We start from the raw sequence: 25,395 nt of genomic DNA, 5'->3' as shown, positions 1-25,395 counted from the left end.
GTATGTCCCATTGTCACCATAATACAAAGGTGCCACCAACGATGTAATATGACACCAGGTACTATGTCAAAAGAATTAGGCACTGACAATTACTAACAGGGCACTCAATATATACAACTATAATCAGAGAATATATAAATCTGCGGTAGAACCGCGCATGCGCCAGCCCCATACACCGCTAGGCTAAGTGTGGAATGACCGGCGTCAGGTCGCTACTTCACAGGCAACAGCGGCGGTAGGGATAACACAAACGCGGGACACCACAGACAACACAGCCCAAGACATAGATACATAATATTACAATAACAACAAAGTATAACAAAAAACAAACAGGCTCAATACATTTAACACATAGAGGAATACAAGAGTATTTGTCAGACAGCAGTCAGAGTACAGGTATATTGTCAAATACTCATAATCTAATAAGGATCCATTTTAAAGTCCCAAACACTCTTCATAATGTGTCCAGATAGGCGAAAACACGAAAAGAGCCTGTTTTGTTGATTGTAGACGGGTCCTCCACAATGCCAGCAGATTTAAATTGAAGGGCATGTCAACTATGTTAGAACATATATATCACATATATGGCTAATCACTAGAAAAGGAAGAAAAAAGCAAAAAATTAAAATCAGATTAAAAAGCCAAAAATAAAATCACAGAGCAAAAAGGCGGACGGAAACAGTCCAGGATGCCGGCGACATGAAATCAAGTAGGTAAGGAATGGTCAGAGGAATGAGGCAAAGCCCTGGGACTCATTCAATCCGCGAGGGGACATAGTACCCAGAATGGTGATCCACCTACACTCCTTCTGGGCTAACAGCCGTGTAATGTCCCCTCCACGGATACCCAATTGGACATGCTGAATACCCCTGACCATAAAAGATTTTGGATTACATTGGTGGAATGACTTGAAGTGCCTAGGTATAGTTTTTAGCATAGTCAACTCACTCACCTTGGCTGACGAAACTATATCGCACACATGCTCACGGGTACATATTCGCAATTGCCGCAATGCTCTGCGTGTCCAGACTCCTTTCTATCATAGCTGCGATGCTGTGCGTGTCCAGACTCCTTTCTATCATAGCTGCGATGCTGTGCGTGTCCAGACTCCCTTCTATCATAGCTGCGATGCTGTGCGTGTCCAGACTCCTTTCTATCATAGCTGCGATGCTCTGCGTGTCCAGACTCCTTTCTATCATAGCTGCGATGCTGTGCGTGTCCAGACTCCTTTCTATCATAGCTGCGATGCTGTGCGTGTCCAGACTCCTTTCTATCATAGCTGTGATGCTCTGCGTGTCCAGACTCCTTTTTATCATAGCTGTGATGCTCTGCGTGTCCAGACTCCTTTCTATCATAGCTGTGATGCTCTGCGTGTCCAGACTCCTTTCTATCATGGCTGTGATGCTCTGTGTGTCCAGACTCCTTTCTATCATGGCTGTGATGCTCTGCGTGTCCAGACTCCTTTCTATCATGGCTGTGATGCTCTGTGTGTCCAGACTCCTTTCTATCATGGCTGTGATGCTCTGCGTGTCCAGACTCCTTTCTATCGTAGACAGCAGTAGGTTTTTTTAGCCACACGAATCGACGTACAGAACTGAAGACGTTGGCTCGTCCTCAATGGTCCTCATCTGCTCTTTGTAGCCTTTTAATCCCCATATTGTTAGTATGTAAATAACCTTCCTGGAGTCAAGGAGGTGGAGCTAATGTAGGAAATAGTCAAGAACTGGCAATGCCGCAAATCCTCCCAATCATTTGGCTTTACTGGCGTCCCAGAAAGCAAAGGTGTCATCCGAAGCCGGAATCCTACGCATGATCTGTTTTTGACAAGTGCGTAGTTCAGTTTACTTTCCCATGATGCTTTTAGACATAATAGCCTGTGAAATGGGGATTTCTGGCGCAAGTGGCCCCCAAATTCACCGCACATGCACCAGAACTAGAAAGCTGGGATTCATGTGACCTTAGAGGTACCAATCAAGCTGGCTTGGGACGATTTTGGCCGCACCCTTCTTGAGGCCCCGCCTCCTTGACTCCTCCAAAAGTAATTTATATATGAAGCATGCATGAATTTAAAGGCACAGGAGGGCTTCTTTTTTAGCAAAATGGGTAAAGTTTCAGGCGGTGGTGATAGTAAAACCATCTGGAGCTTGCTCAGGAGCTCAGACCGCTCTGGACAGGGTCGGCGTTGGCTGTGTAACTGCAGTGACTGGAGGAAAGCTCGGATTGCTGCTTATATGCTAAAAAACAAGCCATCTTACAGCTATGGGGGTGGGAAAATAATAATAAAAAGTTCTGGCTCTTGGAAGGAGAGGAACGGATGGCTTCCTCCTTAGGGGGTTCCTCCTTCCCTGTGATAATTTGGGCCCCCATTATCAGAGCCTCATGTGTCATTATGCTAAGTGGTTCCTCTGTCTTTTATCTTCTCTACAGAGCAGCGGGAAAAGCTCCGTCCTAGAAAGCTTAGTTGGCCGGGATCTGCTCCCCCGAGGCACAGGGATAGTGACGAGAAGACCCCTGATCCTCCAGCTGGTTCACGTGTCCTCCGACGATCGGCGCAAAACCTCCGGAGAGGAGAACGGTAATGAGTGGTTGTTCTTCCATTGCTCTGGGTGCAGAGGAGGGTGATTAGGGCTGTAGCATGCGGCTGCACAGCCATATGTAATAAATGGCGCCCTCCGGAGGAGAGAGTAATAAATGGCGCCCTCCGGAGGAGAGAGCAATAAATGGCGCCCTCCGGAGGAGAGAGTAATAAATGGCGCCCTCCGGGCCGGAGCTCCGAGATGATGGGTCTGTTCCATTTCCAGTAAGAGCTTTTTTTGCGGTTGGCTAGAAAAAGAATTTCCTGTAATTGCCGACTGCTAATTCAGGAGCGGTTGATCCCTAGGGGAATTTCTTAGAAATGTCTAGTCTCTGGGGGTCCTTTTTTTTTTTTTTTTTTTTTTAAAGGGGTATTACCATTTTAGTCTGATCATTGTCACCTGTCTTAATAACGATGGGGGCTTTTAGCTTTGCGCCTTCGTCAGCCGGATGACAGGTGGTGCAGAGGTGGTTTCACACCAGCACCGCATCCTCCTCCTCCTCAGGATTTAGGGGTCGGACCCCTGTGGGGGACGGTATCCCGTCACCTTATAAAGGGGCAGTACCCATAAGATGCTGAGGTAGTGGGGGAGGGAAGCGGCCGAGACCTCGCTGGGGGTCTAAAGAACAGGACCAGGCTGAGTTTTGGGGATGTTCCCATGCAGTGGTCTTTACGGGAGCCGTTCTTTTCCGGTTTGTCAGTTACAGTAATCCCACTGTGGCGGTCGGACGCTGCCCGGTCAGGTAGACGGAGCAGATGACGCGCCGACACTTAACCATTCTCTGCCTCTTGTCTTCTCTTTCCACATCTCCCCATTGATTCCAGACCTGGACGCCTGGAAAAATCCAAGACAGTTCTCCAAAGGTCTCCAGTTTCCATCTCCTCCTCCTCCCCCTATACCTGCATGAGATGTAGACGCCCCCATAGATCACTGGCTGTATCAGTCCTGTGCTCCGTCCCATCACCTGCCCCCTCATCGCCATGTGTAGCGCCCGGATAGCGCAGCGTCCTGTCACTTCACTATTTGCTTATCTTATCTCCTTCCTCTTTTAGGCTTTTTATATATTGTACATTTTATAATGTAGATTTTTCTTCTACACATCAATTATTTTCTTTGCTTTGTTTTTATCCCTTTGTTTTTGTTTTTTTTTTACTTTCCACCATTTTACCTTCTACTTTTTACCTCATACCTTTTTGCCTTCTTCTTTTTACATTCTACTTTCTTTTTACCTTCTTCCTTTTACCTCCTTCCTTTTTGCCTTCTTTTTACATTCTACGGTATTTTTTGCCTCCTACTTTTTTTGCCTTCTTTTTGCTTCCTGCCTTCTTCTTTTTTTCATGCTGCCTTCTTCTTTTTTTCATCCTGCCTTCTTCTTTTTTTCATCCTGCCTTCTTCTTTTTTGCCTCCTGCCTTCTTCTTTTTTGCCTCCTGCCGTCTTCTCTTTGCCTCCTGCCTTCTTCTCTTTGCCTCCTGCCTTCTTCTCTTTGCCTCCTGCCTTCTTCTCTTTGCCTCCTGCCTTCTTCTCTTTGCCTCCTGCCTTCTTCTCTTTGCCTCCTGCCTTCTTCTCTTTGCCTCCTGCCTTCTTCTCTTTGCCTCCTGCCTTCTTCTCTTTGCCTCCTGCCTTCTTCCTTTTACCTCCTTCCTCCTTTTTGCATTCTACTTTTTTGCCTTCTTTTTACCTCCTTCCTTCTTTTTGCCTTCTTCTTTTTACATTCTACTTTTCTTTTTGCTTCCTACCTTCTTTTTGCCTCCTTCCTTTTTGCCTTTTACCTTCTTTGCCTCTTGCCTTCTTCTTTTTGCATCCTGCCTTCTTCCTTTTACCTCCTTCCTCCTTTTTGCATTCTACTTTTTTGCCTTTTTACCTCCTACATTCTTTTTGCCTCCTGCCTTCTTATTGCCTTTTACATTTTATTTTCTACCTCTTTACACTGTTTATCATGTTTCAAATATATGTATATATCCTTTCTATGCTTTTATTCAAGCATTTCCTCCCTTGAGTTGTTCCCTTGTGTCAAGTCCGTAAAGGGCATCTGTCACCAGGTTCTTTCTACCCCCATCTGAGAGCAGTATGAGGTAGTGGTACTTACTGGGCTGCTTACTGTAGTTTTGATAAAATCCCTGTTTTATCCGCTACAGATGTAACAGTTCTCTGTATGACCCCGCCCACACCACTGATTGGTAGCTTTTTTGTGAAAGCTGCCAATCAGTGCTGGAGGTGTGGTCGGACTACCTGGCAGCAGGTTTACTAGTCCTCTAGTGATAAACTCCTGCTGGTTAAAACACTGATTTTATCAAAACTACAGCAAGCAGCCCTGTAAGTGATACATCCCTGAAATCAGGGTCTCTGCCCCTACTTTATGCTGTTCTCAGATTAGGCAGAAAAAACCTGGTGGCAGATTATCTTATCTTGCAAAGTTCTGTCTGTTTTAAGAAAAGCCAAGTGACAACCTGTATGGCCGCTATTCTAGCCTCACATGGAGGCTATTGAAGCATGGCAAAAGTTTTAAAAAAAAATTATATATATATATATATATATATATATATATATATATATATATATATATATCAACATCATACGACCTCCTCACCGTTCCTGCCGTCACAGACAAGGGGTGGGATGAAACGTCCCTTTAAGAGGAGGGTCGGCTGCTTTCTCCTTCTGCCTCCTTGCTGCTTTGTGTCCTCTGTACGGTGGGGGTTATACTGGCCGTGTGACTTGCATGGCTCGTCCTTGTGTGCCGGAAGTGACTCAGTTCTGCTTTTCACTGGTATTGATGTGACGGCTTCCCGGAGGCGGCATCGTCAGGAGTGACCGCCGCCATCTCCACCTCTCCATTCCGTTTCCTACTCCATCAGTGCCACCTCGCGATCAGTCCTGGGTGTCGGGTCACTCAGTCGCCCGCCCCACCCCAGTTAGTCCGTACTGATGGACGGCATAATGCCTGTGTACACAGAACGGGTCCCCGGTATTATATAGGATTATATAGGATTTATCCTGTCATTTGTGCTCCTGTTTTCACATGAGAACCGATCAGGTTATTAGACCCTGGTCACACTACACTTATCGCTTTAATACATGAATTAGTTGTTTTTCGGGGCCTCCGATAGAGACCAATCATGTTTTTTCACATTCAGAGCTCCGAAGGTATTTTTTTTGATCACCAAAATCAACTGATAAATTCTCCTGCAGCACTCCCGCAGGACATATGGGGAATTACAGTTTCTCTTGTAATCCATCTATTGCATTATAAAGCTGGGCTCTTTATAGCCCCCGTTTTAGTCCCTAATATGACAATTTATGGGGTCTTCTAGTCCAGATGACCCCTTTAATGTAGGCCATAGAGTTGCTGGCACTCCTAGCAGTGCCCATAAAACACATATATGATCCTCATGGCCTTTTCCAGCCTCCTTCCTTCTGCACGTGACTCGGCTTGTTATGGAGGAAAATGCCTGTGGCTTCTAGGATGGATGGTGATGACTCACGCTGCTCCTCTGCGCATACATCATCATGCCAACAGCTTATTACATGCAAAAAAAAAATGAGAGCAGACGGATCCTCTAAAAGCAACCAATGTTCATAGTGACAGGAAGGGTTGACCCCTGTTTTTCTTTCCAGGGGTGGATGCCGAGGAATGGGGCAAGTTCCTGCACACGAAGAACAAGGTAGGGCGACATTTATTCATTCCTCTATGCAATTACTCCTGTATGGGAGCGGAAAATAAACCCGAAAACGCCTGTGTATCTGACGATTCATTTCATACTCCTGCTTCTTAGCAACAGACTACGAGATTCCACCTTGTAGTCTGTTGCTAGGTAACAACTATCTTTGTAAATGTTACATTCTATATCTCTCTTGAAGGCTTTATGTCGCTCTCGTCGTTCTTTCTCCTCCTTCGTCTTCTATTTCTGCTTTCAGGACTGCATTGTAGGAAATATTAAAATGTTTTTCCTTTTATTTATTTATTTTTTCCAGATTTACACAGACTTTGATGAAATTCGGCAAGAAATTGAGAATGAAACGGAAAGGATTTCTGGAAATAATAAAGTGAGAGAACGTTTATTCAGCAATGCTTCAGGATATCTGAAATTTCTTTTGAAAAGGGGGTTATACTGATCTGGGAAAAAAAAAACATGGCTGCATTCTGAGCTGCAATACCAGGCACAACCCACGGACAGGGGTGGCGCTGTTTTCAGAAGAAATCCATGTTTTTAATTGGATTTTCATCAAAAACCTCCCTGACAATACAGCTCAACCCCATTCTTGTGAATGGATACTTACTGCAATACCGGTCACTGCCACACAGACGAGTGGCGCTGCTTTCTGAGTAAAGTCTTTACCTGGGAAATGTGATTTGCGTTCATGAGGTCACACGCCAACTAGACGTTCTCCACCTATCTCTATTCACTTGTCTAGTCGGAATGTGACCGGAAGTATTCAGATCGGCTGCAGTGTAGGATCCTGACAGCGTGCATTGTGCGCACTGTGAGGATTCACAAATCTGCACTCCTTTCACATATCCTTGTATTATACATACCCTGTTTGATGGAAATGCCCCCTCTTAAGGGGATTTATGTATGACCTTTCGATAGGTCGAATTGCTAGGAAAATTTAATTTTTATTCCAAGTGGTCAGTCCTCACCCCGCAAATGCTCGGGTTCTCTTCTGTAAACCCGACCCGTTCCGCCGCTCATGTCTTGATTTACCGCCTCAACATTCGTCACTCCGTTCTGAGATATTGCACATGCTCATCCTGGGATCCTACCGCGCATGCGCAATACTCTTCCTGCCTTGGGCCGTTTCATCTTTGTGGTGTGCAGCACATTGACGCAGGACATACACAGTACTTACTTTGATAACGAGCATTGCGCACGCGCCACTCCAGGTTTACATGCGCAGCGACTCGTCTTGAGGCAGTCAATCAAGAGGAGATCTTGGAACCGCCCACTGGACTCTTGTAACCTCATTTGCATATGCGATTGTCCCCTTTAACGCAAGTAGATGTAACTGGATGTTACTAATGTTAAGCTTTGGGCTAGGCTTCCGCTGACTCGTATCTTTTTTTTTTTTTTTTTTTCTTCTTCTAGGGTATTAGTTCAGAACCGATCCATCTGAAGATCTTCTCTCCCAACGTCGTCAACCTGACACTGGTGGATTTACCTGGGATGACAAAGGTAGTGGAGAGCAATCCCTTTAAATAGATTTCCAGGATTAGAAACTCTTGCCTTTTTTTTTTAACATATAATTAGCGCCACCCCTGTCCACAGGTCGTATGAGGCATTGCAGCTCATCTCCATTCTCTTATACGGAGCTGAGCTGCAATACCAGACACAACCACTGGACAGTAGTGGCGCTGTTTGAAAGAAGTCTGCCATATTTAAAAAAAAAAAATTTTTCCGATCTAACCAATAAGGTACCTGTAGGCGATCAACCCAAGGACATTGAGGTTCAGATCCGGGAGCTCATCCTGCGCTACATCAGTAACCCCAACTCCATCATTCTGGCTGTCACTGCCGCCAACACGGACATGGCCACATCCGAGGCGCTGAAGATCGCCCGCGAGTCCGATCCAGACGGTGAGTCAAGACCTGACGTGTGGATCCGGACGTCTCTCTACCCAGAAATCCTATTTTATTTATTTTTTTTTAAAGGGATGGTCCAAAAGTATAAGTGAACCCGCTCTGCTTCACTCCAGCGCTATTGCCTAAAATTTCACCTTGGCCCCATATACTTAATCACAGTCAGCCTGCAATACCGGATACAACCCATGGACATGAGTGGCGCAATTTTTCCTACATAGGCAGTAATATAATGGGGAAACTTTGTCTTCACCAGGACGAAGAACTCTCGCCGTCATCACCAAGCTGGACCTCATGGATGCCGGTACAGACGCCATGGATGTTCTGCTAGGGAGGGTCATTCCTGTGAAACTGGGCATAATTGGAGTAGTCAACAGGTAGTACATTAATATTTCAGAGTTTTTTTTTTTGTTTTTTTTTTTACATTTTGTAATACAGTTCTCTAAATTTCCTACATAGATTTAAAAGAGAATATTCAGCAGCCACCACTAGAGGGAGCTCAGTGACGGCTCAGTATGCCAATGACTCCTGAGCTCCCCCTAGTGTTGGCATCAGGCAGGGAGAATGGCAGTTTTTTGTTTTTTTTTAATAAACATATTACAAAAAAAAAATTATTAAATATATACTTATATATTATACTAGATGGTGGCCCGATTCTAACACATCGGGTATTCTAGAATATGTATGTAGTTTATTTATTAAGATTTCAGAATAATGCAATGAATACACAGGATTTGTCTGGGAGGCCATGACCAATCAGCAAAGCGTGGTTCAAATCCCAATTTGCGTCCGGACTGCGTCTGTCGCTGATTAGTCTCCCCCGGCCGGCAATGAACAGTCAGTGAAGCCAGGGGCAGCTCCAGGTTTTTGAGGGCCCCGAGCGAAAGAGTCTCTATCTAGAGAGATAGATAGATAAATAATACATAAATAATTTTTTTATATTTGTATAAAAATATATATTAGTAATAATTGTATATATATATATTTTTTTTTTATTTTTTTACTTGTGTTGTAGGAGTCAGCTAGATATTAATAACAAGAAGAGCGTGGCCGACTCCATCCAGGACGAGTACAAGTTTTTACAGAAGAAATATCCGTCTTTGGCCAATAGAAGCGGAACCAAGTACCTCGCCCGGACATTGAACAGGTAGGAGGGAGTCAGGATGTGGCCAACTTTCCAGCTGCCCCATCCCGCCAAACAGTCACCCCTGCGATACGGTCTCCTATTCCCTCATTCCTACCCTGCCTTAAGGTTATGTTTTGTGGGAAAAATCTAATTTTGCTGATGCCTTCACTTTCTTTTTTGGGCATGCATGTGAAAACCCATTCATGAGGTTGGCGAGCGTCCATGCCTTCTCTATAGGCACGCATAGTGTCGGACCAATAATGGGTCGCTTAATTCTTAAAGCGGTGGAGAACCCCTTTGAGATTCGGCTCCGTTTGTTTAACCCCTTCATGGCTTTTGATTACATGTATGTGATTGCAGGGTGCCGATGGGTTGCCATGACAGGCGGGGGTCCGCTGATGACCCCTGTGCCTATTATATGATGCTCCTGTAAAAGTCAGCCAATGGCCGGCGTTTATAGATCATAATTTTAGTTATACAGTATATAGCACAGGCGATCAGACAATTTCAGCTTCAAGCACATACAATAAAAAGTGCCAAAAAAAAAAAATAATTTTAAAATATGAACCCCCCCCCCCCCAAAAAAAGTTCAATATTCATCCCTTTAGAAATAAACAAGTTAAAAATACACATATTTGGTATCGCTGCGTAAAAGTCCAAACTATCAAAATATAAAGTAAATTAATCCGATCGGCATAATGAAAAAAATATATAAAAATGGAAATTCCTTTTTGTTTTTTTTTTTGTTTTTTTTGACTGCCGCAACATTGCCATAACGGGCGATTAAAACACCGTATCTTCTCCAAAATGGTATCAATAAAATCGTCAGATCAGGGCTCAAAAAATAAGCCGTCACCCAGCCCCAGATCCCGAAAAATGAAAACGTTACAGGTCTGGCTAAATGGTGACAAAAGCAAGGTTGTTTGTTTGTTTTTTTTTTTATTATTTTTTTTTTACAAATTTCCAAACTTTTTTCACCACTTAAAATAAAAATAAACTACTCGTTTTTAATCAGCGCACTCTTCCTCACCTGGGGAATCATTGCAGGGTCAGTTTTACCGTATAAAATGGTTAAAAAAAAAAATCAAAAAACTAAATTTAAAATGTGAAATTGCACAATTTTTTGCAATTTCAACGCACTTGGAATTTTTTCCCCCGCTTTCCAGTGCATCACGTAATAAAATGAACGGTGTCATTCAAAAATACAACTCGTCCCGCAATAAATAAGCCCTCATATGTCTATGGGGATGGGGGGAAAAAAAAAGGTAACTTTAAGGAAAAAACGATCATGTAAAATCGCCCACCCCTTTTATAATGTGATTGCATAGCCCTTTAATTGTCCGTCCTCTCTATCCTGTCCGCAGGCTGCTCATGCACCACATCAGGGACTGCTTGCCGGAGCTGAAGACCCGGATCAATGTTTTGGCCGCTCAGTACCAGACTCTGCTGAACAGTTACGGCGAGCCGGTGGATGACAAGAGCGCCACCCTGCTGCAGCTCATCACCAAGTTCGCCACTGAATATTGCAACACAATCGAAGGAACCGCGAAATATATCGAAACCTCAGAGCTGTAAGTAAACTCGGACCGGCTTTGTTAGGTTCTTGTCACCCAGCTTTCCCAGTGTCGGCGGCGATCGTTGCCTTTCCCAGTAGCAGCGTCATCACTTATAGGATAATCTCGGTGATTATCTTCCTTTCTCAGGTGCGGCGGTGCCCGAATTTGCTACATTTTCCATGAAACCTTTGGGAGGACGTTGGAATCGGTAGATCCGCTGGGCGGCCTGACCACGATCGACATCCTCACCGCCATCAGAAATGCGACTGTGAGTTATGGACTGGATGACCGGGGATATGTTGACGTCTTATAACTCCCCGCTAACATCTTTTTGTCATCTTGCGTGTCTAGGGACCGCGACCGGCCTTGTTCGTTCCGGAAGTTTCCTTCGAGCTTCTGGTAAAGCGTCAGGTGAAACGATTGGAGGAGCCGAGCCTGCGCTGCGTGGAGCTCGTGCATGAGGAGATGCAGAGGATCATCCAGCACTGCAGTAACTACAGCACTCAGGTACTGTCAGCGCAGCACAGAGCTACGTCTGGATCTGCCCATACATCCAGGTGGTCCACACTTATCTCGGCACTGACGTTTTATAATGTCAAGGCAGTTTGAGCAGCTACCGGGTGAGGGAGCCGGCTGTCAGACACAGCCAGACTTCCCAGAGAGGAGGTATACATCGTTTATTGCCATGTTTACCCTCTCTGTAGACACCGCTCTGACCCAGCGCGGTTTATATAGTTTAGAAGCACTGATAGTGCTTCCTCCTCCGGACCCGGTGATCATGTAATTGCTGAGTCCTGGGAAACTGATAGAACCACAGGGCTGAAATATCGCTGTAACTGGGGCTACTGTACCAGCCTCCGTTACAGCGGAAATATTCGGCAGTTGATTATCAGCCAAGGTTGCAGTGACAAGATAACGGGCTCTTAAAGGGAGTGTCCTGAAGACTTAACCTGGATGTTTTAAAGGGGCAGTTGTCCATCTAGGATCCCCTCTTTGAGCCTGAACTGTGATGGGCCTCTGTACCAGCAGGACCCAGTTTGCAAGATTAACCTTGTTCGTATGTTACAACGGCGGCCATTTTTTAAATTTATTTTTGCCATAAAATCAAGGGTTAAATATTTACGTTTTGTTCCGGTTTTTTTTCTTCTCCCAGGAGCTCCTGAGGTTCCCCAAACTGCACGACGCCATCGTGGAAGTGGTCACGTGTCTTCTGCGGAAGCGACTGCCGGTGACCAATGAGATGGTGAGGAATCCTTCATGGCGTCCGTAAGACAGAAACCTCTTGCATACAGATCCACTTTCCACCCCGGGGTGTAAATTTCCGCCATCCTGAGTGGGGGGCATGGTTTGTTGAATCGGGCCACCAATTTTCATGTTATTTTTGGCTAAAAATCATTTTTTGAATTTGGTTTTCTTTAAAAACTTTGCCCTGTTTTTGCTTTTACAGTCTATTTCTTTGCACATTCAACTTTTGACGCCGTCCGCTGTCATAAATGAGCTCCGAGAAAGACAGATAAGAGCTACAAATTCTGCAGTGAGACTGTCAGAAGGCGCTTACTAACAGATTCTCAGTTAACTCCTTCTGCAGCCACACAACACAGAAGGCAAACGGTGCACAATTTAATGAAACCCAATTGCAAAAAAGGAATATTGGCCCAAAATACAGGCATGTAAACCAGAAACAACCCCTTTTTTTTAAAGATTTTTTTAATTTTTTTTCGGGGGAACAATTGCAAAATTTTAAGTTAAGGCTTAAATTTTTGTAGCATAGATGACGCATCGATGTGTATGATGTGACGTCTCACCTGCCGCCTCCTTCTACATTCCCATCCAGGTGCACAACTTGGTGGCGATCGAGCTGGCGTACATCAACACCAAACACCCGGACTTCGCCGACGCCTGCGGGGTGATGAATAACAACATAGAGGTGAGGAAGGCCTCGCGCCGCCCCGTAGAGCGCCTGCGAGGGACACCTGTCCATTGACGCCCTTTTATTTTGTCCTGCATGCAGGAGCAGAGGCGTAACAGAATGGCCAGAGATCTGCCCCCTCCTGCGGGCCCCCGAGATAAGGTGATCTGTCAGGAACGTGGAGGGATTACTGTAGATCCCAGTGTTGTCTCAGGACAGATATTGCCAGAATATATAATCAATCGATCAGGGGGGTCCGACCGCTGCGACCCCTGCCCATTGCTAGTGACTACATCGCCTCCTGCTGGCTCCGCTCGCTCAGCATTTTCTTTTACATTTGGACTTGTCTGCGCCAATGTAGCAGAGCTTGTTTAACTGCAGTCCTATGTAATGGTAACAGCATGAGCTGGGCCAAGTAACAAACCCCGCTCTGTGTTTTTTACCATTTTTTTTTTTTTTTTCCCTTGCATTTGCTTAATGCCTTGTGTGTCCCATATATATATATACATACACATACATACATATACACTCACCGGCCACTTTATTAGGTACACCATGCTAGTAACGGGTTGGACCCCTTTTGCCTTCAGAACTGCCTCAATTCTTCGTGGCATAGATTCAACAAGGTGCTGGAAGCATTCCTCAGAGATTTTGGTCCATATTGACATGATGGCATCACACAGTTGCCGCAGATTTGTCGGCTGCACATCCCAAAGATGCTCCATACAAGGCAGGATGGATCCATGCTTTCATGTTGTTTACGCCAAATTCTGACCCTACCATCCGAATGTCGCAGCAGAAATCGAGACTCATCAGACCAAGCAACGTTTTTCCAATCTTCTACTGTCCAATTTCGATGAGCTTGTACAAATTGTAGCCTCAGTTTCCTGTTCTTAGCTGAAAGGAGTGGTACCCGGTGTGGTCTTCTGCTGCTGTAGCCCATCTGCCTCAAAGTTCGACGCACTGTGCGTTCAGAGATGCTCTTAGGCCTACCTTGGTTGTAACGGGTGGCGATTTGAGTCACTGTTGCCTTTCTATCAGCTCGAACCAGTCTGCCCATTCTCCTCTGACCTCTGGCATCAACAAGGCATTTCCGCCCACAGAACTGCCGCTCACTGGATTTTTTTTCTTTTTCGGGCCATTCTCTGTAAACCCTAGAGATGGTTGTGCGTGAAAATCCCAGTAGATCAGCAGTTTCTGAAATACTCAGACCAGCCCTTCTGGCACCAACAACCATGCCACGTTCAAAGGCACTCAAATCACCTTTCTTCCCCATACTGATGCTCGGTTTGAACTGCAGGAGATTGTCTTGACCATGTCTACATGCCTAAATGCACTGAGTTGCCGCCATGTGATTGGCTGATTAGAAATTAAGTGTTAACAAGAAGTTGGACAGGTGTACCTAATAAAGTGGCCGGTGAGTGTATGTATATATATATATTGCTGTGCATGGATCATCCTGGTAGCACTTTCCTATAAGGATATGGGGGGGGGGGAATGGTTGGGAGGGAAGGGGGTCCTATGTAAATTTCATCATTTCTAATTGTGGACCCTTCTACTTTCCCAGCAGACTTGTGTGTAAAGGTGCAAAACTGCTCTAAAACTACAACCCCCGACATTCTAGATTTTCTCTTTTTAATTGGAACCCTATAAAGTTTCTGAAAATGAGTGAAGTATCCCCAGGATCAGGGGGTCCGACTGATGAGACCCGCAGGGGAACTTTTATCTCCGCTAGAATGGAGCGATAAGTCTATTCTTTCTCTATGGGACTGTCAGAAACAAATGGCAAGTGCAGCACTCCACAGCCCTATAGAGAATGAATGGAGCTAGAAGTCTTTTCCTTCTCTATAGGCTGTTGAAAACGATGGTGAGCGCAGCGCTCGTCAGCCCTATAGAGAATGAATGGAGCTACAAGTCTTTTCCTTCTCTATTAGACTGTTGAAAACAATGGCGAGCGCAGCGCTCTAGAGAATGAATAGAGCGGCAGTCTTGCATTCGAACATATGCGCACTGCTGCTCCTTGGTTCTGTGGAAACCCCGCGGTCGGACCCCCACAGTCACCATGTTACCACCCATCCTGCGGACACTTGAGTTTTCACCTGACGACCCCCTTTAAAGGTGCCGTCACCTCATCATAAATGGGTAAACTTACAACTTTGTTGCAATGGCTGCAGGTTGTCGGGGCATGCTGGGAGTTGTAGTTTTGCTGGGAGTTTGATCCGCTGACCCCTCCGCTTGCTTCTCACCAGACAGGAGGACGTTCTCTTACTGCTCTTGGTTAATTCTGCGTCTGATTCTTTCTTTCTGTAGTCTACCAAAGCTCTAGGGCCCCCGGCCGCTCTGGAGCCCACCACTGCTGATTCTGACGGCAAGGTCTGTGCCAGCTAGGACCACCCTGCACGTTGTGAGACATCGGCACACAGAGCGGCATGATCATTGTGTCGTGGTCCCTTGTTGCATGCTGTACATCATCCCTGCATGACACCGGACCCTGCATAACCCACCCTAACACGACCCTCCGACGCTCTCTAGCGCCCCCATGGTGGTGGGTCCAGTTCACAACCACGTGGAGAAGGTCCGGGCCTGTATTCGCCCTTTGGTGAATTTTTCCCCCCTTTAGAACAGGGCTCCAAATATCCCTGCATAGATGTAGATGATAAACTTCTGTCCTCTGGTAGTCACCACTAGAGGGAGCTCACGGCAACAGTGTACACAGATCACCCGGTAATTAACCCCTCCGTGCCATGAGCCGGGCAAGACCGCTGCAGCAGGCAGGGAGTTGCCTGTCGGGAGGCCGTTTCCTCCCGGTTTCTCTCCTGCAGCTTCGTCCCGTCTCGTTGCTCTCGGTATGGGAGCACGGGCGGAGCGGAAAGTTGCTTTATAACCAGAATTTGGGTCATTTCCATTTGAGTAACCTGCACATTTCCAGACGTCAGGCGATCAGCTCCATTGTGTCCGTCATGGTCTTCACCCTCTGTAGTAGGGGGGCTACATCTCATAGCAATCATGATCTCATTTATTAAATGGGTTATTTCAGGTCCAGCAAATAAACATGAGCTCAGTCTTGTAACAAGCCGGGCTGCCATGTGCAGGCAGAGATCTTGCACACGGCACAATGCATGACTTTCTTTGCTGAATTTGGGGTACCCCTTTAATGTTTTCCTAGTACGAGATCTCCTGCCCCACGCTGTTGCTTCTGCACTTTTTTGCAGCGCTCCTCTTGACCGTAGTCTGTGTGCGCTGTCATTTCAGGCCGCCGTGCCAGCACTGAGCACTGGTGAAGCCATCCCCGATGCCGGCACTGGTAATTGGCGGGGGATGTTAAAAGCTTCAAAAGCTGATGACCCTCTAATAGATGAGAAGAACAAATTTGCCCCCGTCCTTCCTGCCAGCCCCCAGAGGGGCCACGCTGTAAATCTGCTGGATGTGGTAAGTCTGAGCACCTATATGGACTGGCCTGGCCTCTGCCATCTTATGCCCGCCGCACATATGTTTCCTTTCTTATTCCAGCCTGTGCCCGTTGCCAGAAAACTCTCCGCCCGCGAACAGCGCGACTGCGAAGTGATCGAGCGATTAATCAAGTCTTACTTCCTTATAGTGAGGAAGAACATTCAGGACAGGTGAGTGTCCGCGGGCAGCGAGGCGCCTCTGTCTCCCTCCGCCGCCCCCGTCTCTCTCCCTCCGCCGCCCCCGTCTCTCTCCCTCCGCCGCCCCCGTCTCTGGCCCTCCGCCGCCCCCGTCTCTGGCCCTCCGCCGCCCCCGTCTCTGGCCCTCCGCCGCCCCCGTCTCTGGCCCTCCGCCGCCCCCGTCTCTGGCCCTCCGCCGCCCCCGTCTCTGGCCCTCCCTCCGCCTCCCCCGTCTCTGGCCCTCCCTCCGCCGCCCCCGTCTCCCTCCCTCCGCCGCTCCCGTCTCCCTCCCTCCCTCCGCCGCCCCCGTCTCCCTCCCTCCCTCCGCCGCCCCCGTCTCCCTCCCTCTCTCCCTCCGCCGCCCCCGCCTCTCTCCCCCCGTCTCTGGCCCCCGTCTCCCTCCCTCCCTCTGCCGCCCCCGTCTCCCTCCCTCCCTCTGCCGCCCCCGTCTCCCTCCCTCCCTCTGCCGCCCCCGTCTCCCTCCCTCCCTCTGCCGCCCCCGTCTCCCTCCCTCCCTCTGCCGCCCCCGTCTCCCTCCCTCCCTCTGCCGCCCCCGTCTCCCTCCCTCCCTCTGCCGCCCCCGTCTCCCTCTGCCGCCCCCGTCTCCCTCTGCCGCCCCCGTCTCCCTCTGCCGCCCCCGTCTCCCTCCCTCCCTCTGCCGCCCCCGTCTCCCCCCCTCCCTCTGCCGCCCCCGTCTCCCCCCCTCCCTCTGCCGCCCCCGTCTCCCTCTGCCGCCCCCGTCTCCCTCTGCCGCCCCCGTCTCCCTCTGCCGCCCCCCCGTCTCCCTCTGCCGCCCCCCCGTCTCCCTCTGCCGCCCCCCCGTCTCCCTCTGCCGCCCCCCCGTCTCCCTCTGCCGCCCCCCCGTCTCCCTCTGCCGCCCCCCCGTCTCCCTCTGCCGCCCCCGTCTCCCTCCCTCCCTCTGCCGCCCCCGTCTGCCGCCCCCGTCTCCCTCCCTCCCTCTGCCGCCCCCGTCTCTCTCCCTCTGCCGCCCCCGTCTCTCTCCCTCTGCCGCCCCCATCTCTCCCTCTGCCGCCCCCGTCTCTCTCCCTCTGCCGCCCCCGTCTCTCTCCCTCTGCCGCCCCCGTCTCTCTCCCTCTGCCGCCCCCGTCTCTCTCCCTCTGCCGCCCCCGTCTCTCTCCCTCTGCCGCCCCCGTCTCTCTCCCTCTGCCGCCCCCGTCTCTCTCCCTCTGCCGCCCCCGTCTCTCTCCCTCTGCCGCCCCCGTCTCTCTCCCTCTGCCGCCCCCGTCTCTCTCCCTCTGCCGCCCCCGTCTCTCTCCCTCTGCCGCCCCCGTCTCTCTCCCTCTGCCGCCCCCGTCTCCCTCCCTCCCTCTGCCGCCCCCGTCTCCCTAGTGACGCCCCTTGTGTCTCCTCGCAGTGTGCCAAAGGCTGTAATGCATTTCCTAGTGAACCACGTGAAGGACACGTTACAGAGCGAGCTGGTGGGTCAGTTGTATAAATCCATGCTGCTGGAGGACCTGCTCACAGAGTCCGAGGACATGGCTCAGCGCAGGAAGGAGGCCGCCGATATGTTAAAGGTATAAGTTGTGGGCACAACATGCAGTTAAAGGGGTTTTCTGCAACTTTCCAATACACTTTGTGCTTCCTCTGTTGCCTGTCAATGAATAGAAACCTGCATTGTTGCCCTTGCCTTTATCTTTCTTATCCTGATACACTGTCACGAGCCCTGCACCTTTGTGAGCAGAACATGATCCATATGGACTCTTAGTAGAGTTGAACAAAAAGAGATTTACTCTGCCCTGGTCCGGCATCCAGTCCCATCCTCCGTGGCAGTGTTCACTTTGTGCGCCTCTTGCACTTGCTAGGCACCACCAAAGTCAGGATGTTGCGCGAGGACTAGCCGCTAGGCCCCCCAAAGTCATGACATCATGATGTGCTTCGTATGGGATCCAGTCAGCCCATAACTGTCTCAGACTGGAGGCCGGACCAGGAATCTCAAATTCAATTGTGCCTCTTTGTTGTGGAGAGATTAGCAATCAAGGCACATTAACTCATTAAGTGTTAAATTCTATCAGATAGTTTTCACTGGGGGCGTGTACTTCTTCTCCTGTATGTTGCTGACCAATCGTAATCGTGCAGCTATTCAAAGAACATATAGACATGTCGCTATCTGTCTCTCCATTGAGAGTCAGGAGGGGATTACTCCATATAACAACCTACATAGGTATATCAAGGTATTTACTAAACCACTCACATGAACAGTAAAATGGAATACATTTTTTATTAAGTACAATTAAAACATATAACATGCAAAAAAGCATATATATGTGAGGAATTTAAAGCGGAAGGATCAAGTAATGATAGACAATGGCCAGGGTTAGTATTAATAATATAGGATATATTCAAAGATGGATGCCACATGTTTATACAAGTACGCAGTCTGAGATCGAACCCCATAAAACGGGTAAAGCCATACAAGTAAAGTTATATACCCATACCACATAGTGTAATGAGAGGACCATCACAGCCACCCCGACGCGCGTTTCATGCAGGTGCTTTATCAAGGGCAATGTATCAAATAACCTCCCTACAACTCTTATATACCTAATAGTACTCGCATATAGGCTAATCAAACTGCACATGTGAAGCCATCCCCAGATCCCAGGTGCACCTTGTTCCGGCACTCCTTTCCAGCGTGAAAAATAACTCCATGATTTCAGTAACGCGCGCTGGTGGTTTGTAGAAGCCTTTGTAATTGCAGGGATGTGGGGTTTAATGCATTTTTGTGAAGTCCATAGAAGTTTAGACAAGGAGATCAGAGCTGTATCCTTACATCTCGCACACAGAGAAACCTGCTGCAAGCTGTGGTGGGGGCGTGTTCTTGTTCTGCTGTGTTGCTGCCTGCTTATGATTGGGCAGCATCATACAAGTAGAAAAACACCACGCCCCCAGTGAAAAATAGCTGACACCCAAATTAGCCGCTGATTTATAAACTGTGATTTTCTATTTATCCTCTCAGGCTTTGCAGAGAGCCAGCCAGATAATTGCTGAAATCCGGGAGACGCATCTCTGGTGATCAGGAGGTCGAAACGTCCCATCCGAGATGGAGGAAAGTCACACAGCTTGTAGATCAGCATCGCCAGTATACGGCGTATCCGTAATTACATTTTTTATTATTTAAGAGGAAGTCTCTAACCATATAGAACACGTGTTGGGGTACAGATGGGGGCGCTACACGTCGCACAGTCCCCCACCCCTCCCCCAATACTGACTTCCCATTGTGATCGAGCTGAACCAACTTACGGGACTATGGAGCAAAGCATGCTGGGAAGCCCCTCCACCATCATCGTCCTCCCTCGGTTTAGTCCTAGGTGATACGTTTTCTCTGGGAGTCGTACATTTCTCTGGGATCGTGTGAACATTTTTTTTCTCTTCTTTTTTGGGTGTTTTATGATTTGATATTGCACTGAAATGAAATATTTCCACATTTTCCACCATCCAATAAAATTCTCCAGACTATCCGACGCAATCTTCCCCCTCCGCTTGTCGATCATGGGTACGAGGGAATCGGAAGTCGTGAAACCGCCACGTTTCCAGCATTTTAATTGGCTGAAATAATTAGCCCCGCCCACAAAATGGCCTATAGATGTGAGTGCCCACCTTTTTAAAGGGGGTGACCATTCTCTTGAAAAACAATTTAGCGTTGACCCCATTAAGGTCAATGCTGTGGCAGTCACATGTCGCGCCAACACGTCACCGCTTAAGGCCAGACCGGCGATGGACAAGGAAAAATTTAATTTCGAAGGACAACTTCCCTTTAAATCTTGGCACTGAATTGCTATCCTGTTGCTTTAAGTATCTTCAATTTTGTTTCGACACAGGTTTGACTTTTTTTCCCCTCCTTAACCACGCCCCCCCTCATTAGCATAGTCTTCAGTAAGCAAGCACCACCCCTTTAAAAAAAAATGTCGCGGAGTGACACCTAGGACTTGCTCAAGTGCAGATCAAAGCCATCACAGAAGTTTGTTGCCGATGGACGGGGTCGGGTCGCATGCTCTTCTGCCCGCGGCCATTTTTGGCGGCAGACTATGATAACGAGGGGTTTGCGGCTTCAGAAAGTGTCATAACTTGAAGTATAATTGCATAAATCGTGTACAGGCAACTTACTAAAGTGGACCACCCCTTTAACGGGTTAAACCAGTGAGTTCTGAAAGCTTTCACTATTCACTTCCCAGAGATTGGAGATCTGTACTGAGCATCCAGCTGAAACGGACAGTGAGAGCCTTATCTGTCAGCTGGTCTTGGCCAATCAGCACTGCTGAGAACACTCTTGGTGTGTACTGATTGGCTGAGAACAGGAAGCAGGCAGCAGTTTACAGGGCTCCGCCTACAAGTCCTTTCCAGCTAGATACCAAGGACAGCCTGTACTTTCGCCCTAGGTGCATAACGATGATCATGGTAGTGTTGATGCCACGTTAGGGTAATGTGCCTTTTAATCTGGACGTTCATAGGAGTGTCGGCGTAAGATGTAACCTTGGGAGGTCGGAAGTGGCGAAACCACCCTTTCCAACTTTACAGAATATGGATCTAAAGACATTGTATCTACCCTAAGGATGAATTTTTGTGGATTTCTTTTTCAAATGCAAGATGTAAAAGTCTTAGCCCTCCCAGTCTCACCCGATTTGGGGAAAGTCTCCTCTGGCACCTGATGAAGCTGCATGTTTCGCCGCTTTGTTTGTCATGAACAATGAATACAGAAAGAGCTACCTTCATAAAACAAACAAAGCTTTATCGCCGTACACGTGAACATTGTCTCGTACATGTCGTTATTTTCTGTGCCTGAGCATCTCGTCAAGGTTGCGTGATTACATTTAAAGGGACGTTCACTGGATACGTGAACGTGAAGCCCTGTGATACGTGTGCTTCCCCACCTAATCTGTGTGATGTAGGGGAACATGCGCCGCCTGCAGCCACGTGTCCGTCCTGAGACACTATGTATGTTCTGATGTCTGTGCTTACCATTGTAAATAAACTGGTCCTGCAGAAAGTTCTCGTCTCTGATGTCACTCGCCAGCCGTGGCGTCCTCCATTATTAGTCCGGAAATGCGTTAAAGGGGGTATGCCACTCTAATATCGCTTGCCCACAATTGTAAGATTGAGCTACAATTCCAAACTGTTTATATGCGCATGTAGCTTTCTTTTTTTTTTAAGACTAATCTGTTGCTTTATTACTGAGAAACAGCTGAAGAGCTATGGTAGATCCGAAGCCTCTGTCACTCCAGCTCTATTCACTGCCCCCCAGAGCTGCCTTCTCCTCTTGTTTGACTGACTGGTCCTTTGCCTGATGTCTCACAGCACAGAGGCTGTCTGTCAAGCAACAGGAGACAGCAACGCTGAGTAAGGAATAGAGCTGGAGTGACAGAGGCTTTAGATCTACCATAGCCCTTCAGCCTTATTTGCATATCAATTTGAACATTGGTTTTTCAGCAACAGAGAAGCAGGACTGGCCATGTCAAGGTACTGTTGGACTTGTGCGTGTGGTGAAAGCTACATGTGCATATAAATAATTGGGTGGGGTACAAGGCGAGGCTGCTAAACAAGTTTTCTATGACTGAATGCTGGACTTATGTGAAAAGCAATTGTTATGGGTTATAGAGCAAGGACCTGCAGTCCTGCTTGTCCCGCCCTTTCATAGAGAAACCGGAGTTCTGCTTTCTATGCGCCATTGTCTGACAAGGCCAGGGTCTTTCTGTTGCCCCCATCAGACCAAGCCTGAGTTTTCCTTGCCCATTTGCTCATAATAACAAATAATAATCTTTATATAGCGCCAACATATTCCGCAGCGCTTCACAGTTTCAAACGCAAGTCATAACAACGTTAACAATACAATAAAGTACAATAAGATGACCCTGCTCGTGAGAGCTTACAATCTACAATGACATGCTCATTGACACCCTGTGATTCCTGCTTGCCCCCCTAAAAAAAAAAAACTGCTTCTCAAGTACCCCCCCCAAAAAATCCCTGCTTTCCCTACCCACGCAGAGAGCACCCGAGTCCACTTTACTCTGTGTGCATGTTGGTAGGGCGCTCTCTGCATGGGTGGGGCAAGCAGGTGTGACTCGGGTGCTCTCTGCGTGGGTGGGGTAAGCAGGCATGACTCGGCTGCTCTCTGCATGGGCGGGACAAGCAGGCATGACTCGGCTGCTCTCTCTGCATGGGCGGGACAAGCAGGCATGACATGGGTGCTCTCTGCATGGATGGAGCAAGCAGACCTGACTCGGCTGCTCTCAGCATGGGCGGGGCAAGCAGGTGTGACTCGGGTGCTCTCTGCTTGGATGGGGCAAGAAAACCTGACTGCTGCTCTCAGCATGGGCGGGGCAAGCAGGGGTGATTCGGGTGCTCTCTGCGTGGGTGGGGTAGGTAGGCGTGACTTGGGTGTTCTCTCTGCATGGGCGAGGCAAGCAGGAATGATTCGGGTGTTCTTTCTGCATGGGCAGGTCAAGCAGGCGTGACTCGGGTGCTCTCTGCATAGATGGGGCATGCAGACCTGACTCGGCTGCTCGCTGCATGGGCGGGGCAAGCAGGCGTGACTCGGGTGTACTCTGCATGGGCGAGGCAAGCGGGCATGACTCGGATGTGCTCTCTCTGCATGGGCAGGGCAAGCAGGCATGACTCGGGTGCTCTCTGCATGGGCGGGGCAAGCAGGTGTGACTCAGGTGCTCTCTCTTCATGGGCGGGGCAAGCAGGTGTGACTTAGGTGCTCTCTTCATGGGCGGGGCAAGCAGGTGTGACTCGGGTGCTCTCTGCATGGATGGGGCAAGAAAACCTGACTGCTGCTCTCAGCATGGGCGGGGCAAGCAGGGGTGATTCGGGTGCTCTCTGCGTGGGTGGGGTAGGTAGGCGTGACTTGGGTGTTCTCTCTGGGCGAGGCAAGCAGGAATGATTCGGGTGTTTCTGCATGGGCGGGTCAAGCAGGCGTGACTCGGGTGCTCTCTGCATAGATGGGGCATGCAGACCTGACTCGGCTGCATGGGCGGGGCAAGCAGGCGTGACTCGGGTGTACTCTGCATGGGCAGGGCAAGCAGGCATGACTCGGGTGCTCTCTCCATGGGCGGGGCAAGCAGGTGTTACTCAGGTTCTCTCTATGGGCGGGGCAAGCAGGTGTGACTCAGGTGCTCTCTTCATGGGCGGGGCAAGCAGGTGTGACTCGTGCTCTCTTCATGGGCGGGGCAAGCAGGTGTGACTCAGGTGCTCTCTCTCTTCATGGGCCTTACTAGCCTATCTGACTGCAGTTAAATAGCTTTTTGTATGAAAAATACCATTCCCATCACAAAAAAAAATCACAAATTATTTTTTACGCCTTTGTTATCCTGTGACCAGAGACTTAGTCCAACCACTGTGATATTGTAGGTCTTCTGTTTGAAGTGTGGGGGGGCGATTGTTTCCGTCATTTCATTTACTGTATATAATAGACGGTAAATAAAGGTTTATAAAGTATAATCTCCTTCGTAATCGCACATTCAGCAGTCATTTAGGCTTACGTGCTAAAAGAAAAGGCGTCGCCTCCTATTTATACATGACTGCAGGACTACACGAGTTTGTGTAGTCTGTCACCATAGCAACACATAGCTCTGCGTAGAAGCTGTGTACACAAAATAGTAGATTTTTTTTTTTTTATAAAAATTGTTTCCTGTTTTTTTTTGTAAATACTTGAAATCAGCAAGATAGTTGCAAAAGTGTTAATACCCTTTCACTTCAGACCATGCAATGCTATAATAATGGGGATGTTGCAGCAATTTGGAAACATTCTCTGTGCCAGGAGGGAATCTGCACAGAGAAGTTGTATGATAGATCCCCGAGCAATTTCCGTAACTTTTCAATTAAAATAATACTTTGGAGGGTCAGTGCGGCTGCTAACAATGCTGGCTCTCACCTTGGCGGCTCCCGATTCTCCTACCCCTAAAGCAAACTGCTTCTTTACGCGGCTGAACTGTGTTTGTAGAAAATTATACTTACCGCAAAAATATTCCAAATACACTATACAAACCAAATATTGTGCATATCAGTTAGCATCCTATAAATATTAAAGAATTTACATGGTTCCCCCCCAGCAATTACGGTAACTTATTTTAGCGTTTAGATCTGTCTAGTATGTTCATGAACTAGCCCAATTCTTAATCTGTATATGGGCATTTGCTAGTTTTCAGTGGGCGTGTCCATCAGCATTCTGCCAGCACTATAGGTTTAAGAAGATCCTTTCCCTCGCTTACCCTCATGCAGTGTCTTCGCTGCCCTGTGTTTTACAGATGGACAGGAGAACAGACACATAAAACACCGCCCCCACTTCCTGTAAGACAGCTCCACCCTCCACTTCCTGTAAGACAGCTCCACCCACCACTTCCTGTAGGACAGCTCCACTTCCTGTAAGACAGCTCCACCCACCACTTCCTGTAGGACAGCTCCACTTCCTGTAAGACGGCTCCACCCACCACTTCCTGTAGGACAGCTCCACCCCCTACTTACTCTAAAAAGAAAGCCCCGCCCCACTTCCTGTAAGACAAAGCTGGTAGAACCTCACAAGGAAGACAATTAAAATAGAATTTTTTCTTGTTTTATTTAACTTTTATTTTATGTTTTTCATAACTTTAATGATACTTTTCTATGAAGGTCTGATTAATAATCTTGGCGCGACCAATAAGGGCAGACCCTGAGGCTCTTTGAGAGAGTCGGCTCCGCAGGGGTTGGGCCTCACCCCCTTTGATTGGAAAGTGGGAACCTGTTCAATTTTTTTTTTTCTTATATACGTTTGCAAAGGAGTGGAGGGCAAAACAAACGATCAAACCCTTTGTCCTGAGGAGGCCAGTTTTTTTTTATTATTATGCAATGGGGCCCGCCAGTCTTTTCCAGATTTAAAAAAAAAAAATAAAAATTTTTTTTCAAACCCACGTCATAATATAAAGTTGGTGTGACCTTTTATACTTTAACGTTTGTTTTCACATACTTTAGGAAAAACAATATACACAAAATTGAAAAAAAAAAAAAATTTTTTTTAAATTCTCAAATTTCC

At 47.8% G+C, this 25,395-nt stretch overlaps 1 protein-coding gene across 6 annotated transcripts in view; it reads left to right on the top strand.

Moving 5' to 3' along the window:
* The window catches only part of DNM1L (dynamin 1 like), a 38,579-nt gene that overhangs the window by 12,909 nt on the left and 275 nt on the right, over positions 1 to 25,395 (top strand). The window contains exons 2-21 of one of the 6 annotated variants that reach the window (XR_013215937.1): positions 2,428 to 2,575; positions 3,401 to 3,439; positions 6,193 to 6,239; positions 6,550 to 6,621; positions 7,662 to 7,748; positions 7,988 to 8,150; positions 8,410 to 8,530; positions 9,169 to 9,300; positions 10,644 to 10,850; positions 10,983 to 11,103; positions 11,187 to 11,342; positions 11,989 to 12,078; positions 12,670 to 12,762; positions 12,847 to 12,906; positions 15,055 to 15,117; positions 15,997 to 16,173; positions 16,255 to 16,364; positions 17,746 to 17,905; positions 19,348 to 23,033; positions 23,075 to 25,395. The exon at positions 23,075 to 25,395 is cut by the window's right edge and continues 275 nt beyond it. Coding sequence is in view for 4 of the 6 variants with exons in the window: in XM_077266659.1 (XP_077122774.1) it covers positions 2,428 to 2,575; positions 3,401 to 3,439; positions 6,193 to 6,239; positions 6,550 to 6,621; positions 7,662 to 7,748; positions 7,988 to 8,150; positions 8,410 to 8,530; positions 9,169 to 9,300; positions 10,644 to 10,850; positions 10,983 to 11,103; positions 11,187 to 11,342; positions 11,989 to 12,078; positions 12,670 to 12,762; positions 12,847 to 12,906; positions 15,055 to 15,117; positions 15,997 to 16,173; positions 16,255 to 16,364; positions 17,746 to 17,905; positions 19,348 to 19,404 (2,103 nt within the window). In the remaining 2 variants the exon portion in view is untranslated. Of the gene's footprint in view, positions 1 to 2,427; positions 2,576 to 3,400; positions 3,440 to 6,192; positions 6,240 to 6,549; positions 6,622 to 7,661; positions 7,749 to 7,987; positions 8,151 to 8,409; positions 8,531 to 9,168; positions 9,301 to 10,643; positions 10,851 to 10,982; positions 11,104 to 11,186; positions 11,343 to 11,988; positions 12,079 to 12,669; positions 12,763 to 12,846; positions 12,907 to 15,054; positions 15,118 to 15,996; positions 16,174 to 16,254; positions 16,365 to 17,745; positions 17,906 to 19,347 lie in introns of all 6 variants that reach the window. The other 5 variants (XR_013215938.1, XM_077266659.1, XM_077266660.1 and 2 more) reach the window with 5 other exon arrangements.

This window comes from Ranitomeya variabilis, chromosome 5 (genome assembly GCF_051348905.1).
Source record: "Ranitomeya variabilis isolate aRanVar5 chromosome 5, aRanVar5.hap1, whole genome shotgun sequence".
Lineage (NCBI taxonomy): Eukaryota > Metazoa > Chordata > Amphibia > Anura > Dendrobatidae > Ranitomeya > Ranitomeya variabilis.
The sequence above is the reverse complement of the archived record's forward strand: the minus strand, read 5'-3'. Positions and strand labels throughout refer to the sequence as shown.